The 16,115-nt window shown below is 42.1% G+C and overlaps 1 protein-coding gene across 2 annotated transcripts in view; it reads right to left on the reverse strand.

Annotated features, from left to right (window-relative positions):
* LOC126185143 (solute carrier family 41 member 1-like) overlaps positions 1-16,115 on the reverse strand; it is a 560,408-nt gene that overhangs the window by 42,213 nt on the left and 502,080 nt on the right. For both annotated transcript variants that reach the window (XM_049927985.1, XM_049927986.1), the window contains one exon: positions 480-688. In XM_049927985.1, the coding sequence (XP_049783942.1) occupies positions 480-688 (209 nt within the window). The remainder of the gene's footprint in view (positions 1-479; positions 689-16,115) is intronic.

Raw genomic sequence — 16,115 nt, forward strand, 5'->3', positions numbered from 1 at the left:
AATGTGTCTGCTCAAAAGCAAACAGGGTGTTGTGCCTTTTCCAAGGTTTTTAGGCAAAATGCAGAAATTCATAGAGATTTCTCAGTTTCTAAGGAAGCTAGGCACCCTGAAGACATACATCATAATTATACAACATTGAGTTGAGTGCTTACAAGATCCATTATGGTAAAAAAAAAATGCATACCTGCTTTACCCATTAATTTATACAAATTTGTTCCCTTTTATCTAAATCTTTGCAACCTTACAAAACTGAGGGTAAAAAACATTATATAAACAAGAAGATACTGGAAGCTGTTAAAATGAACAGTGGGAGACTATTCAGATTCTTAGGGGAAAAAAAGAAATAACAGAATGAGTAAATGAATGCTAATGGTGTTCCAACACAGGAGACACTCAGTTTAGCAACCTGAAATGAAACACACAGCCACCCCACACAACCCACAATCATCATTTGCACAATATCTTGAGACATATCTTACCTCTTCCAAAGAAAATTATCAATGGTGAAAGCATTATGTTATCAGTATCTTCATCTAATGTGCCAAGTTCAGCATCACGGTGAAGGGCTGTTGATATTCGACTGGCTTGCACAGCCACAAGATTTCCACCTACACCATTTATAACTGGTTGGAAGACTGCAATTCCTTCAAAACGTGAGACCATTACATCCAATATTAGGCCACCAGCACTGAAACAAGACAAGCCCAATTGAAGATTGCAACTCCACACAAGCACCATCCCACCCCACAAAATGTAGTTTCACTTCACTATATATTTAAATAATTGCATTCACAGGACATTTTTACAGATAAACAACAACTGACTTTATATAAGAAAGCTCCATCAATATTTATCTCTAAGGCAAAGGGACATTTAGCTCCGTGCTTGCTTCCTCTTAAAATAACGATATAAAGCAAATTAAGTGTGCGATGTGAGCCCTAACGCCAACAAAATTTTGGAAGTTGGATATTTTTTCAGTATTTTGGTAAACTGAACCTATGGTATTTGGTGGCTCAATACAGAGTAACTGCAATTCATTTAATTTCTTACCCCTATGTATCTTTGTATTTGTAAGCGTATTGCGTCTTATTTGGAAATAAACTTGTTTCATTTATTCATGGTACTGACTCTTGACAATGGTAATGCGTGCTTTACTCTTTGCCTTCAAGCTTGCACTCAGTACTGCTCAATTCAGTATTGTGTTGTTGCAGTGTCAGTTGTTTGTTAAAGTGATACATACCAGTGTAGATAGGTTTACTGGTGATAAGTTGGTCAATATACAAGCTGCGTAAGGGGTCACCAAATGCAATGGAGGAATGGCACAATGACCCTATTCTGAGTTGTTGTCACAGTGATGGCAACCAAATCACAGTACTTTTTCATGTGAGGATTGTTGCACTACTCAGTGTTTTGTGTTGTATGTTTTGGTGACTGTGTATTACAGGATTTTTCACCGTTTCAAGGTATTTTCACAGGAACAGGTAATTGTGGTAACAAACTGAATAAATTTTACTCCGTAAAGGACCACTAGAGACCATAAGTCCCTTATATTAAAATACTTAGAACATACTCCATAACAACCTCCAAAATTTTGTCAGAGTTCAGATTCACCCTGTTTAAAAGCTGTGTCCAGTAATATTTTTCCTTGAGTATTTTAAAATACAATATACTCCAGAATATTTAAGTAAACAAAATTAAAAATTCTGAACTGAATATAATACAGATTTCAGTACCATTCCACTGAATCTGCAATCCATCAGTTCACTGAGAACGTAGCACAGACAAAACCTCATGAAGCAGAATTTTCTGTCATCTGTCCAATGTGTTTGATGTGGCAAATTGCATCACTGTTTTGGGTAAATCAAAATGTTTTAACACTAAAGGTACAATTAATAATCAATTTACCTCTTGTTTGTGTAAGTGTGTATAAAGAATCATGTTCAGCAATTCCATCACATTGCGTAAGGAATCATCTTCAGACTACAATTTAATCATTACTGATATACTCCTGGATATGAAACAGTGTTACCTTACCATATACATAACCTACCATCTTATGCTGATAAATATGAAACTGTGCTCTGAGCTAATGAGGCATGAATCATAATCAAGTCTCCTGGTGGTACACAGATGAGATCGTACAATCTTCACTAAAATAACCAATTTCTTTAACCAATTTGGAGGACACGCGGTTATTTACGAAGCATGACATATCTGTCAACAGCAAAAAATAACTGATGGAAATGCAATAACTAAAACAAAATGTTCAAAATAAGTCACAATAGCCATTTTAAGGACAGTTCAGGAAACCAGAAAAACTTATAGCAAGATCCTAATACAGATATTTGATCATTATTGCCCTCAATCGTGTTAAATAAAGTGTGCATATTGTGTTGATTGATGAGTTTCGGAAGTACAGTGTCACTTCAGCTAAGACTGATTGTGCAATTAAAAGAAGGGAGAGAGTGAAGTCTGGTAATGGCACATAGCTTTGTTTGTTGTTTTGGTTTTAGGGCGCAAAACTGCTATGGTCACTAGCGCCCGGTCTGTGACTTAGGAAACAGTACAAAACCGAAAATGGAAACCAGCAGCAATGGGAACGAAACTCAAAAAATTGGAGAAACTAAAAGCAGAAGGAAGGCTTAAAAATCCACTACAGAAAGGGGTTGGTTGTCCCCAAAAAAAGCTTCAAATGACTGACGTCATTTCACTGGCACTAATAAACTCGAGAATGCGATCGGCCGAGCGCGTGTCATCTGCTAAAATTGACGATATATCAGGCGACAGCTGTAGACGGGCTCGCAACGGAGTAAAATAGGGGCACTCAATTAAAAGGTGTCTTACCGTCCACAGCTGAGAGCAGTGGGGACAGAGTGGGGGAGGATCACCGCTTAAAAGATGTCGATGGCTAAAAAGACAGTACCCTATCTGGAGTCTAGTTACAATTACCTCCTCCCAACGACGCGTTCGGGAGGAAGAGGTCCAAGCACAAGGAAGAGCTTTCACGTCCCGCAATTTATTATGGGGAAGTGTCGACCAATGTGCGTGCCATAAAAGAACAACACGACGACATAAAACGCTCCGTAGATTGGCGAAGGGAATCGATTGAATAGCTGGCCGAAGAAGAGAGACTGCAGCCTTAGCTGCTATATCGGCCGCCTCATTTCCACAGATACCAACGTGTCCTGGGAGCCAGAGGAACGCCACCGAGACGCCCCCCCCGGTGCAGCAAGCGCAGACAGTCCTGAATCCGGTGGATCAGTGGGTGGACAGGGTAAAAAGCTTGGAGACTGAGAGAATCTGAAGAGATAACATACTGTATCCGCTGACGGCGGCGGATGTAGTGGACAGCCTGGAGAACAGCGTAAAACTCCGCAGTATAAACCGAACACTGGTCGGGAAGCTGAAATTGATTTGGGGTGTCACCAAAAATAAAGGCACTCCCTACACCAAACGATGTTTTTGAGCCATCAGTGTAAATAAATTTGGCATCCTTCACTTGTGCGCATAGAGCAGCAAATGCCAGACGATAAACAAGAGAAGGGGTACCATCCTTGGGAAACTGACAAAGGTCACGGAGCAGGCAGATCCGGGGATGGAGCCAAGGCGGTGCTGTACCCCAAGTTGTCAAGAAGGTTTTAGGAAAGCGGAAGGAAAGAGAATGGAGCAGTTGACGGAAGCGGACTCCCGGTGGTAGTAGGGAGGAAGGGCGGCCTGCATACCCTACATCAAAGGAGGCGTCGAAAAAATGTCATGGGCTGGATTAGCAGGCATGGAAGACAGATGGCTAGCATAACGATTCAGAAGGACTGCTCGCCGATTGGACAGCGGAGGTTCAGCAGTCTCAGCATATAGGCTTTCCACAGGGCTGGTGTAAAAAGCTCCAGACACTAAACGTAATCCACGATGGTGGATAGAGTCGAGACACCGAAGAATAGAAGGCCGAGCAGAGAAGTAGACTATGCTTCCATAGTCCAATTTCGAGCGCACTAAGGCACGATAGAGGCGGAGAAGGACCACTCGGTCCACTCCCCAGGAGGTACCATTCAGGACACGGAGGGTGTTGAGGGATCGCAGACAGCGAGCCGAAAGATAGGAAACGTGGGAGGACCAGCAGTTTTCTGTCAAACATAAGACCCAAGAATTTAGAGACGTCCGAAAACGGAAGGTTGACAGGTCCTAGACGTAAGGAGGGTGGAAGGAACTCCTTACGTCGCCAAAAATTAACACAAACGGTCTTACTGGGAGAAAAACGGAAGCCGGTTTCGACGCTCCAAGAGTGGAGGCGATCGAGACATCCTTGAAGACGTCGTTCAAGAAGGCTGGTCCGTTGAGAGCTGTAGTAGATCGCAAAATCGTCCACAAAGAGGGAGCCCGAGACATCAGGAAGAAGACAATCCATAATTGGATTTATGGCAATGGCAAACAGTACAACACTCAGCACGGAGCCCTGGGGTACCCCGATTTCTTGGGAGAAAGTACGGGAGAGAGTAGTGTTCACCTCCACTCTAAATGTGCGCTCTGCCATAAATTCGAGAAGAAAAAGGGGCAGACGACCTCGAAAGCCCCAAGAGAACAGTGTGCGGAGGATGCCTGTCCTCCAACAGGTATCGTATGCTCTCTCCAGATCAAAAAATATTGCTACTGTTTGGCGTTTCCGGAGAAAATTGTTCATGGTATAAGTGGAGAGAGCAACAAGATGGTCAACTGCAGAACGATGCTTTCGGAATCCGCATTGGGCAGGTGTTAAAAGACTGCGGGACTCCAGCCACCAAGCTAAACGGCAATTCACCATACGCTCCAAAATCTTACATACACTATTCGTGAGAGAAATGGGGCAATAGCTAGAGGGGAGATGTTTGTCCTTTCCAGGTTTCGGAACAGGAACGACGATAGCTTCCCACCATCGTCTGGGCCCAAATTCGATTATAAAGGCGAAGGAGGTAACGCAGACTATGGGTTGATAAACGCAGCAACATTTGGTCATGGATACCATCTGGTCCTGGGGCGGAGGAGCGAGAAGAAGAGAGTGCATGTTGGAGTTCCCGCATGGAGAAAACAGTATTGTAGCTTTCGCGATTTTGAGAGGAGAAAGCAAGAGGTCGCACTTCCGCTGTACGTTTCTTCGGGAGAAATGCTGGCAGGTAATTTGAAGAGCTCGAAATCTCAGCAAAGTGCTGACCCAATGAGTAAGAAATTGCGACGGGGTCCAATAAGGTATCATGCGTGACAGTGAGCCCTGAGACCAGGGAGAAACTAGGTGCGTCTGAGAACCGTCGAAGCCAACTCCAAACTTCCGAGGAGGGAGTGAAGGTGTTAAATAAGCTAATAAAGAATTTCCAGCTTGCCTTCTTGCTATCTCAGATGACGCGACAGCATCGCACACGGAACTGCTTATAGCGGATACAGTTGGCCAAAGTAGGATGGTGGCGGAAAACGCGAAGAGCACGTCGCCGCTCACGTATTGCGTCATGGCACGCCTCATTCCACCAAGGAAATGGGGGCCGCCGGGGCAATTCGGAGGTGCGTGGTATTGGACGTTCAGCAGCTGTAAGAATAACGTCGCTAATATGTATGACCTCATCGTTGACGCTGGGAAAGTGACGGTCATCGAATGTCGCTAGAGACGAAAAAAGTGTCCAATCGGCTTGGGCAAACTTCCAGCTTTGCGGGCGCATATATGGCAGTTGAGGCTGCAGTTTAAGGACACATGGAAAGTGGTCACTCGAGTGTGTATCATCAAGGGCGAACCATTCGAAGCGCCGAGCTAGCGGAACAGTACCAACCGAAAGGTCCAAATGAGAGAAATTTGTCGTGGAGGCAGACAAAAATGTAGGGACCCCAGTGTTGAGGCAAACTAGATCCACTTGGTGGAGGACGTCTAGCAATAGTGAGCCACGTGGACAAGGATGTGAAGATCCCCAAAGCGAGTGGTGGGCATTGAAGTCCCCAACCAGCAAATAGGGGGGTGGAAGCTGACCAAGAAGATGAAGGAGATCAGCTCGTGCCATTGGTGTGGACGATGGAATATATACAGTACAAAGAGAAAAGGTATATCCAGAAAATGCCCGCATCTCGTCGTCGTGCGGTAGCGTTCTCGCTTCCCATGCCCGGGTTCGATTCCCGGCGGGGTCAGGGATTTTCTCTGCCTCGTGATGGCTGGGTGTTGTGTGCTGTCCTTAGGTTAGTTAGGTTTAAGTAGTTCTAAGTTCTAGGGGACTGATGACCATAGCTGTTAAGTCCCATAGTGCTCAGAGCCATTTGAACCATTTATATCCAGAAAGGGAAAGACAGACAGCGACAGCTTGGAAGGAAGTGTTTAAGTGGATTGGGTGATAATGGAGAGTATCATGGAGAAGAAGCATGAGTCCTCCATGGGCTGGAGTGCCTTCAACAGAGGGGGGATCAAATTGGACGGACTGAAAATGGGGGAGAACAAAGCGATCATGGGGGCGCAGCTTTGTTTCCTGAAGACAGAAGATGACCGGCGAGTAGGATCGTAAGAGGATCGACAATTCATCCCGATTGGCTCGAATGCCACGGATATTCCAGTGGATAATGGACACAGGGTGAACAGAAAATGGAGGAATGTGACCAAGGTTGCCGTCAACTCAACGACTGCTCAGAGCTTGCGACCGACAGCATGGAATGGCATTCAGCCGAAGGCAGAAGATCCTGATCCATAGATTGTTCAGGAGCATCTCCTGCCACCAGCGATCGGCCGGTTGATCGGCCGCCAGCAGTGCGCCTCGGCGTCACAGAAGACGGCCGAGGGCGATTCCCGCCAGGTGGTGCTGTAGATGGGACATGCCTTGGAGGAGAAGGAGATGAACTGGGTTTCTTAGTAGCCTTCTTGGAAATATGTTTAGGTGGAGGAGGAACCGATGGTTGTGAAGTTGGGGTACGTAAAAAATCTTCATGAGTATGCTCTTTTTTCGAAGTCTGTGTGTCTGATTTTTGGGCTCGAGATTTAGCAGAACGTGATGAAGGGTGAGCCATAGAGTGGGCAGGCGAAAGTGGTGAGGTTGAACGGGCGATCTTTGCGCTGGCCGATCTGATGACTGTGGCACTAAAGGTGAGGTCGCAGGTCTGCGTGGCCGCCTCCTTTGTTGGCTGAGGAGAAGCAAGGACAGTGCTGTAATTTCCTGTCTGAGGCACGGTTGGCTGTCGACTGGCGAATAATTTTCAAGCAGCAAAGGTTGACACCTTTTCCTTCACTCTTATTTCCTGGATGAGCTTTTAGTCTTTAAAAACGGGGCAATCTCAAGAGGAAGCAGCGTGGTCACCCATACAGTTGATGCACCTCGGATGGAGGTGGGCAAGCATCCTCATGGGCATCCTTGCCACACGTAACACATTTGGCCGGATTGGAACAGGACTGGCTGGTGTGATGGAACCGCTCACACCGATAGCAACGCGTAGGGTTTGGGACGTAAGGGCGAACGGAAATTCTCATAGCCTGCTTTGATTTTCGATGGAAGTTGAACTTTGTCAAATGTCAAGAAGACAGTGCGGGTTGGAATGATGTTCGTGTCAACCCTTTTCATAACTCTATGAACAGCCGTTACGCCCTGGTCAGACAGGTAGTGCTGAATTTCTTCGTCAGACAATCCATCGAGGGAGCGTGTATAAACGACTCCACGCGAGGAATGTAAAGTACAGTGCGCTTCAACTCGGACAGGGAAGGTGTGGAGCAGTGAAGTACGCAGCAATTTTTGTGCCTGGAGGGCACTGACTGTTTCCAACAACAAGGTGCCATTCCGTAATCTGGAACAAGACTTTACAGGACCTGCAATTGTGTCGACACCTTTCTGAATAATGAAAGGGTTGACCGTGGAGAAGTCGTGACCTTTGTCATACCGAGAAACAACAAGGAACTGTGGCAATGATGGAAGAACTGTCTGTGGCTGAGACTCCGTGAACTTACGCTTGTGAGCAGACATTGTGGAAGGTGAGGAAACCATTGCAGAAGAATCCCCCATGATTACCGGCATCTCCGATGGCGTGCTCCTCCCTTGTGGGGGCCCTCTCTGAGGGCACTCCCGCCTTAGGTGATTGTTCACACCTCAGGTCACACCTCCCGACAAACGAACGGAGGGACCAATCGGCACTTTCAGAAGGTATCAGCTCGGGTAATCACCCCTACCTGGGCCTGGCCGTTACCAGGGGGTACGTACGTGTCCTACCTGTCTACCCGGGGCACGGAATTACGCGTTACCCCGTCACCGGCTACGCACAAAAATGCGTGGGTCGGCCTTCAGACACGCACAGGGAGGAAGAAAGAGAAAGGGAAAAACAAAGAAAGGGAAAGGAAAGAAGAGAGGTGTCAAAAGCCTCAGTGGAGAAAAGGGGAAAGAGAAGAGGTAAGGAAAAGAGAAAGACAAAGGAAGGATGAAGACATACAAGCAGAGAAGGCGAAGAATGTGTGACATTTACGAGCGTCCGTCTCCGGACGTAGGCACAAACCATACTCCCAGAGGGGGAGAAAGGGAAGGAAAGAGCCAGAGGTGAGGGGAGGGGGAGGGGGGGGGCGAAGATGGGGGATGGGCAAGGATGCGGAAAAGGAAGGTTGCAGCCCGGAAAGGAAGGAGGGCCACATTAGCTCGGGGTCCCGTGCTCGCTACGCACGTATCCACAAAAGAGTTGTGGACCCCCCGGGGGGGGGGGGGACATAGCTTATTCCCAATAAAAATACTTGAATTGTTTACCCTTTACTGAACATGAGTTTTCAGTTGTTTTTTATCTCATAAGGGGAATACAAAAATCTCAATTTGAAAATTGAAGTATTACAACATGCTACAATTATTAAAACATTCTTTCAGGAATAAGATAATTAGAAAATACAAAAGTTTCATCTGACGATGTTTATATTGTGATTGCAGCCTCTGGTGAGAGTTATTTTTCTATCTCACCTTTGTTTTTATTTACATGTCATGGTTTTTGAAGAGGCCACTTTATTACATAAATTTCAAATCACTCACTTTTACCAACACTTTCTCCCATCAACAATGTAATAAGCACAAATTTAGACTACAGTGAACCCCCACTTTTACACTATTCAAGAGACTAGAAAAAAATTGTGTAAAATGCGGGAAAATGTGGCACATGATGTTTCGAAAGTTACATGTAGGACCTCCCCTTGCATTTTCACACTTTTCGTAAGATATATGTACATAATAGGCATCAAAATACTCGTCATGGACTTATATATTATATACTAATAGTTTATTATCTCATAAAAACCTTCGATGTAACTGGAAACTGTCTGGCAAATAGAAACATTTGACTTAATTTAATAAATCACAGTAGATGTTTTTAGAAAGCCTGCAGAAATAATTCATTATGTAACTAATAAAATATTGCATCAATTACGCATTTTTTTTTTTTCAAGCTGAGCATGACATGTTTCACGAATTTGTTCTTGTTGTCAGGTGCAAATATTTACATGAGTATTTTGTGTGGTTTGTGCATATGTGTTGTTCTGCGTCTCTTGCGCTGTAATCGTCTTTTTGAGGTAATCAGGTACTGTGCCTCTTCAGTTATGTATAAACCCACACACAAGCAAACTATCACTCACATTGTTTGTTTGCGAAACATCACAAAAAATACGTAAGTAAATATATGCACTTGACAATGAGAATAAATTTTCAGAACACATGTTGCTAAGCATGAAACAATACATAACTGGTGCAGTGTCCAAGCCAAAAACACTTGCTGCAAAGAGAGCAAATGTGTCAACTAGTGCTTCAAGTAGCCAAACAATGAAACACACTGCGACAGTTGCCCAGAAATTAATGCACCTCATTTTTCTTCAACAATTCTTTATTGAACATAATGAAAATTACACACACAAAAGAATGGTGTTTTATCTACACACCCTATTTTTCCGCGTAATCTCCATCCTGTTCTACGGCCTTCCTCCAGTGAAAATAAAGGCGTGTATGCCCTGTCGGTATCAGTCCTTGTCCTGGTGGCAGAGCCAGTGCTTCACTGTGTGAATCATCTACATTCATAGCATTGTTTTCGGCTAAGAAATAAAATGCAGTGCATTACTTTCTTGGCAACCCTCATAAATATGGTTCGAATAATGCAAATCACGACGATCAAAACAATCACAAAGGTGCGCAGATGCAGTGGTGACAGTTAGGAAATGGTTGTGATTGGTCCTGATACCAAACTCTAACCAACCTAGTTACTCCCATCAGCTACTACGCCGAGTAGTGTTTGGCAGCGACAGGAGATAAAGCCCGAATTGTCCAGACCTTTACTCGTTTACCAGCTCAGATCTGTTGTGTAGAGCACCCCGGTGTCAATAAATTTGACCATGTAATAATTGTTAACACTATTTGATGACCAACACCATGCATTGTAATTTAACATTAGTTATGTCAATTGTTTTCTCTATGAACATTTGTTCATTAAGTGTAAATCACGAGAAAGTTATAAGTATGTTAATGCAAAACTGGGGGTTAATTAACATTGTGAGCATAGAAAATTTGACGGGAATGATAAAGAATGTCAAACAGCAGGAAAACTTAATTCCAGGAATGTAAAAGAGGGGTTATACTGTAGTTGTTCTCAATGTGAGCCATTATAGCATTATCTATACTGGAGAGTCACCACTCTCAAACTTACTGCATCGCACAATTTTATGCTTCTATGAGAGAATAAGGGCATTAAGGTGCATCTCTTCACAGGAAGTAATTTTTTTTTTTTTTACACCCTCAAAATTGTCTCACCAGAAACAAACATGAATCATCACTTTAAAGGAATTTACTTGACCAGATGGCCACATATAACTTACCATACACATACAAACAGAAACAAGGTTAACTCAAACTACTTATGGAACTCACTGCACTGTAGACTTCAAGCATAAAAATTAACAGAGGTGTGAAACAGTTTGACAAAAATGTGCATCATCAAAGCCAGTAATGACTAATATAGAACAGCACATTAGTACTGAAAAAAAAATTAGCTTTTCTAGCCTTCAAATTAAACATTTATAACACAAAAAGGACACAAAATAGTGTTGCTTCCATCATATTTGAGTCTGTAGGCTCTTATAACTGACGTCAATGCAAGATAAGTTTCAGGTGATTAGAACGAATCAATTTCTTCTTCTACTTCTGCAACAACAAAGTGTTTTGAACCCTCTGTTGGATTTTCTTTTCGAGTCTTCTGATGTCCACAGTTGGCTGAACACTGCTGAAAATCAGTGTCACATTCATATATAAAAGATGTGTTACCCCATTCTTTTTCTTTACACTAGGGATTATTGGGTAAAAATATCTCAGGCTTTCATTTGTTTATTGTGTCATTAGTTAAGTACTTGCAGCATGGAGTACGAGGAGGAGTAAAGTAGTTACTATTACATGTCAGAAACAAAAATACTATTGTTACATTGCTGCTGATGTGAATTCCTGGCATGTCTAACCACCCAAGGAGCACTGCTAACCACAGTAATTCAATAGCTTCTAGCCATCCTATCTGTTAAAGTTAGACTCATTCATATAAGACTCTACATCTTTCTGAATTTCCTTTTGTTAACACCAATTTTTTTGGCTAACACATGTTAAAGTCTACATCCTGACTAAAGCCATCCCTGTTCTCCACTACCACAGGTTTCATACTTTGTTTCTAAGGTGTATGGTACCCATGCTTTGTAATACATTATTTCATTGTCCTCCCAGTTTCTCCATGTACACCTTGCGACAATCACATGTTGCTTTTAACTCCTACAGTGTAGAGATGACTCAATAGATCTGTGGCAGGTCTGAGAAAGCCCTTTACATTGACTGAAAAATAAAGATTTTATAGACTTTATGTGAAACATATTGTCAATCTCGTCTTTTTCCCATGCACATATACTGCAGCATTACATAGCCCTTTCACTAGAACACTGTTTGAAAGTGCACTCTATGGAAATGCCCTCTTAGCAACTGGCATTAGTGCTTCCTGTAAAGAATCCAATTTTGATTCCTAGGCACTATTGCCACTAACAAAGCTGGAGGAGACAATGTTTGGTAATGTTTGTTTCTGAACTGCAATGTGACGTGAAACAGCAACTTTGCACACCATACTCCAATTAAAATTACTTTGTGATTGACATTTCCATGAGTTGAGTGGTAGGACCAGCCACCATCCAATATTAGTTCTTTCTCGAGCACCACATGTTCACTGTGTTGCCCATTTTGTAGATATGTGCAGCACCTTGTGAAGCACGGCTGACTGCACGTTGGTAACACTGTCCCCTCACCACTACAACCTGCCAGTCACAAAGTAATTTCAATTTGAGTACAGGCTGGGATTCCTGTATACTCTGTGTCCCAGAGTACTCTCAGATCTGTAAATCAACACCACCTCAAGGTGCAGTTCATAGTACAGTGGACGTCAATCAAGAAACTTTGAAATCTACATTTCTCTTCTAATGTCTTCAACCATATAAAGAAGTCTCAGGAAGCAACCTCAGCAGCACAACACTAATACAGTAAAACTTTGTTCATATATATAGTGGAAAACGTATACATGAAATATAGCACTATACTATCAAATTAATTGGTAAACACAAATGAAAAATCCAGTAAATAAAAAGTTACATTCTACATATGTTATATAAGCTTACTAGGTATCGTACTTAACAAAGAGATAAAGAAAAATGTAAACCTCTACACAGAAGAACACATTTCGTAAAAAAGTCCGTAACTTTTGCTTGTTTTTTCTTTGGTGCAGCAACTGTGTACACTGTACCCTCAAAACGGGATAACTGTCATTATTTTGTCAAAAACATTGTGGCACATCACAAATAGTTTATTTCTATTGCATTTACTGCATTATTAAACATCATGGAGGAATGCTGACGCTCTTCTGTATCATTCTCATTATCAGTTTCTTCCTTGTCCAGGTCCAAGATGCACACTGAACTATCACCGATAGTCATGGGTTCTGTAGTAACAAGGTTTTCATCAATGTTCACATAATCCTCAAATGAGATCTGCTCTTCAAGTCGAGTCCATTCTTCATTATTAGGTGAAATATCGCCAGTATGATCATTTCCACCATGATCATTGACATCATCTCAAATCAGACTTTTCGGAAACAGTTCTGAATGGTATCATCTGAAACACTGTGCCATGAAGCTGCAATGTAGTGCATTGTCTATCAGAAGAAACCAATTCATTAATAATTTCTCGAAGTGTTATTTGGCTCCAGTAGCACAACATGAAATAAATGCAAAGTGAAAATCTTACCTGTAAAATGTTTATTTTCATTTCTTCCTTTTTTTCGATGTTTTCACGCCTGATGGTATGCTGCATGAGCATTTTGTGATAATGCAACTTGAAATTATGTATTATTCCAATGTCAAGTGGCTGGAGCTCCCTCATGCTATTCGCAGGAAAGAATTCCACGATCACATTTCTCAAATAAGAAGTAAGGTGAGAATATGTTGCACACCTGCCTACGAACAATAAAATCTTCCAGCCTGCTGCACCCATTTTCGCATCAACACTTCGAAGCCAGCTTTCGAAAACTTGTCGTAATCCATGATTTCTTGTTACCAGAGTATTTTGTGGGAAACGTGACAATGTTCTTAAAACAACGGGGCTCGGCAAATTTCCTGATTGTAAGTAAGGGGAGCATCTCACTACCATCACTGTTAGCACATAACAGCACTGTTACTCGATGTTTACTCTGTTTTCCTCCGTGATAGTTCTCACCTTTAAATGCCACTGTACGGTCAGGCATTACATTTTAAAACAAGCCCGTCTCATCCACATTAAAAATGTTTTTAAGAGCATATTGGAATGTCAGTTCTTTCAAAGGGGTTTCCTTCCAATCTCGCACTGTCTCGCGATCAACACTTTTGCTTTTGCCACATACATTCTGACAGCTGATGCCACGTCTTACCATAAATTTGTGCAGCCAACCTTATGAAGCACTGAAATTTTCCACACTGAGTCGAATTGCAAATTCATTTGCTTTTTCACACAGCATTGGGCCTATAATAGGAATGCCTTCTGTTTTATGTTGCCTGAACCACTGCAACAAACAATCTTCCACGTCTTCATATTTCCCGTCCTGAATGCATGTCCGCTTACTAATAGAAATTCCAAACACACATGCACTATCTTCAATTTCTTTTGCCTTTGCACCTACAGAATTTAAAGTAGACACAGAAATTCCTAATTCCTTGGCAATATCCTTTCGCTTTCTAATACTGTTTTCCTTCACAACTCTCAAAATTCGTATCTTTTCAGCGATAGTAATGTTTTTCTTTTTTCTTCCACTCATGTCACCAGTTCTCAAAATAATTAGAAACACAGTAATACTGTACTATAGCCTATACAGCGTGAGGTGTGATGTGTTTCAGGATTCCCAAGTGACATGCAACAATTCTTGTCCAGTTGTGCCCTAGTTCAGCAGAAGTCGTGTAATTCGGAAAAACAAACGAGTGTTACACCTACTACCAATCTTCCCTATTGCTATCACCACTGCCATAATAGTATGCTTCATACATTATACAGTACTTTCCAATACTGTACAGTCTCTGTATAACATTTTGTTTTTGTGACAACTCTATTATTTCAGTTTATACTGTTGTTACATATCTGTCAATCTATAAAACAATCTCAAGTCTGTCACATTAAAAATTCAGTGTTAGTTGGATTCAGATGCTTGCAACAAAGCAATTTTCTAGTTGGTGACCATGGTGCCGTGTCAATAGATAGAGCTTAGGCCGGTATTATACTATCAATTTTCTTTGACAGTTATCTTTGACGTGGCACCAAAAGGGATATTACACTGTCATCAAGTATTTTGTCAAAGTTTCTTCATAAATGGCAGATGATGACTAAATACTATTCTCTGCAGCTCAATTTTACTTATGGCATTGGCAGTGTAGTGTGCTGATGTTGGCAACACCATCTTCATATAATGCAAATGTTTTGTAATGAAATGTTCATTTTAAGAGTATAACTAATTTACTGAGTCGACAAAGGTACATACAATAATCTGTCAACCATAGAGCAAGAACAGATTTAATTATTTACTTTGTGGTGAAATGAATTCCCAGCAATGAATGGTCATTGCCAACATCAACACACCACGCCACGCCACCGATGCCGTAAGTAAAATTATACCTGGTCTGCAGTTGCATGCACTGCAATTGCATTGTCATTGCACTTGCAAGAGAAGCAGAAGAAAAGGAAACATACTTGGGTGAAGCCATGGACTTCACAGCAAGATGCAAAAGATGATGATGATGTTGTTGTTGTTTGTGGTGGTCTTCAGTCCAGAGACTGATTTGATGCAGCTCTCCATGCTACTCTATCCTGTGCAAGCTGCTTCATCTCCCAGTACCTATGCAACCTACATCCTTCTGAATCTGCTTAGTGTACTCATATCTTGGTCTCCCTCTATGATTTTTACCCTCCACACTGCACTCCAATACTAAATTCTTCTAGTCAAGATGTGCTACAAATTTCTCTTCTCCCCAATTCTATTCAATACCTCCTCATTAGTTATGTGATCTACCCATCTAATCTTCAGCATTCTTCTGTAGCACCACATTTCGAAAGCTTCTATTCTCTTCTTGCCCAAACTATTTATCGTCCATGTTTCACTTCCATACATGGCTACACTCCATACAAATACTTTCAGAAACAACTTCCTGACACTTAAATCTATGCTCGATGTTAAATTTCTCTTCTTCAGAAACACTTTCCATGCCATTGCCAGTCTACTTTTTATATCCTCTCTACTTCGACAATCATCAATTATTTTGCTCCCCAAATCGCAAAACTCATCCACTACTTTAAGTGTACCATTTCCCAATGTAATTCCCTCAGCATCACTCAACTTAGACTACATTCCATTATCCTCGTTTTGCTTTTGTTGATGTTCATCTCATATCCTCCTTTCACGACACTGTCCATTCCGTTGAACTGCTCTTCCAGGTCCTTTGCTGTCTCTGACAGAATTACAATGTCATCGGCAAACCTCAAAGTTTTTATTTCTTCCCCATGGATTTTAATTCATACTCTGAATTTTTCTTTTGTTTCCTTTACTGCTTGCTCAATATACAGGTTGAATAACATTGGGGATAGGCTACAACC

This window comes from Schistocerca cancellata, chromosome 4 (assembly GCF_023864275.1).
Source record: "Schistocerca cancellata isolate TAMUIC-IGC-003103 chromosome 4, iqSchCanc2.1, whole genome shotgun sequence".
Taxonomy (NCBI): domain Eukaryota; kingdom Metazoa; phylum Arthropoda; class Insecta; order Orthoptera; family Acrididae; genus Schistocerca; species Schistocerca cancellata.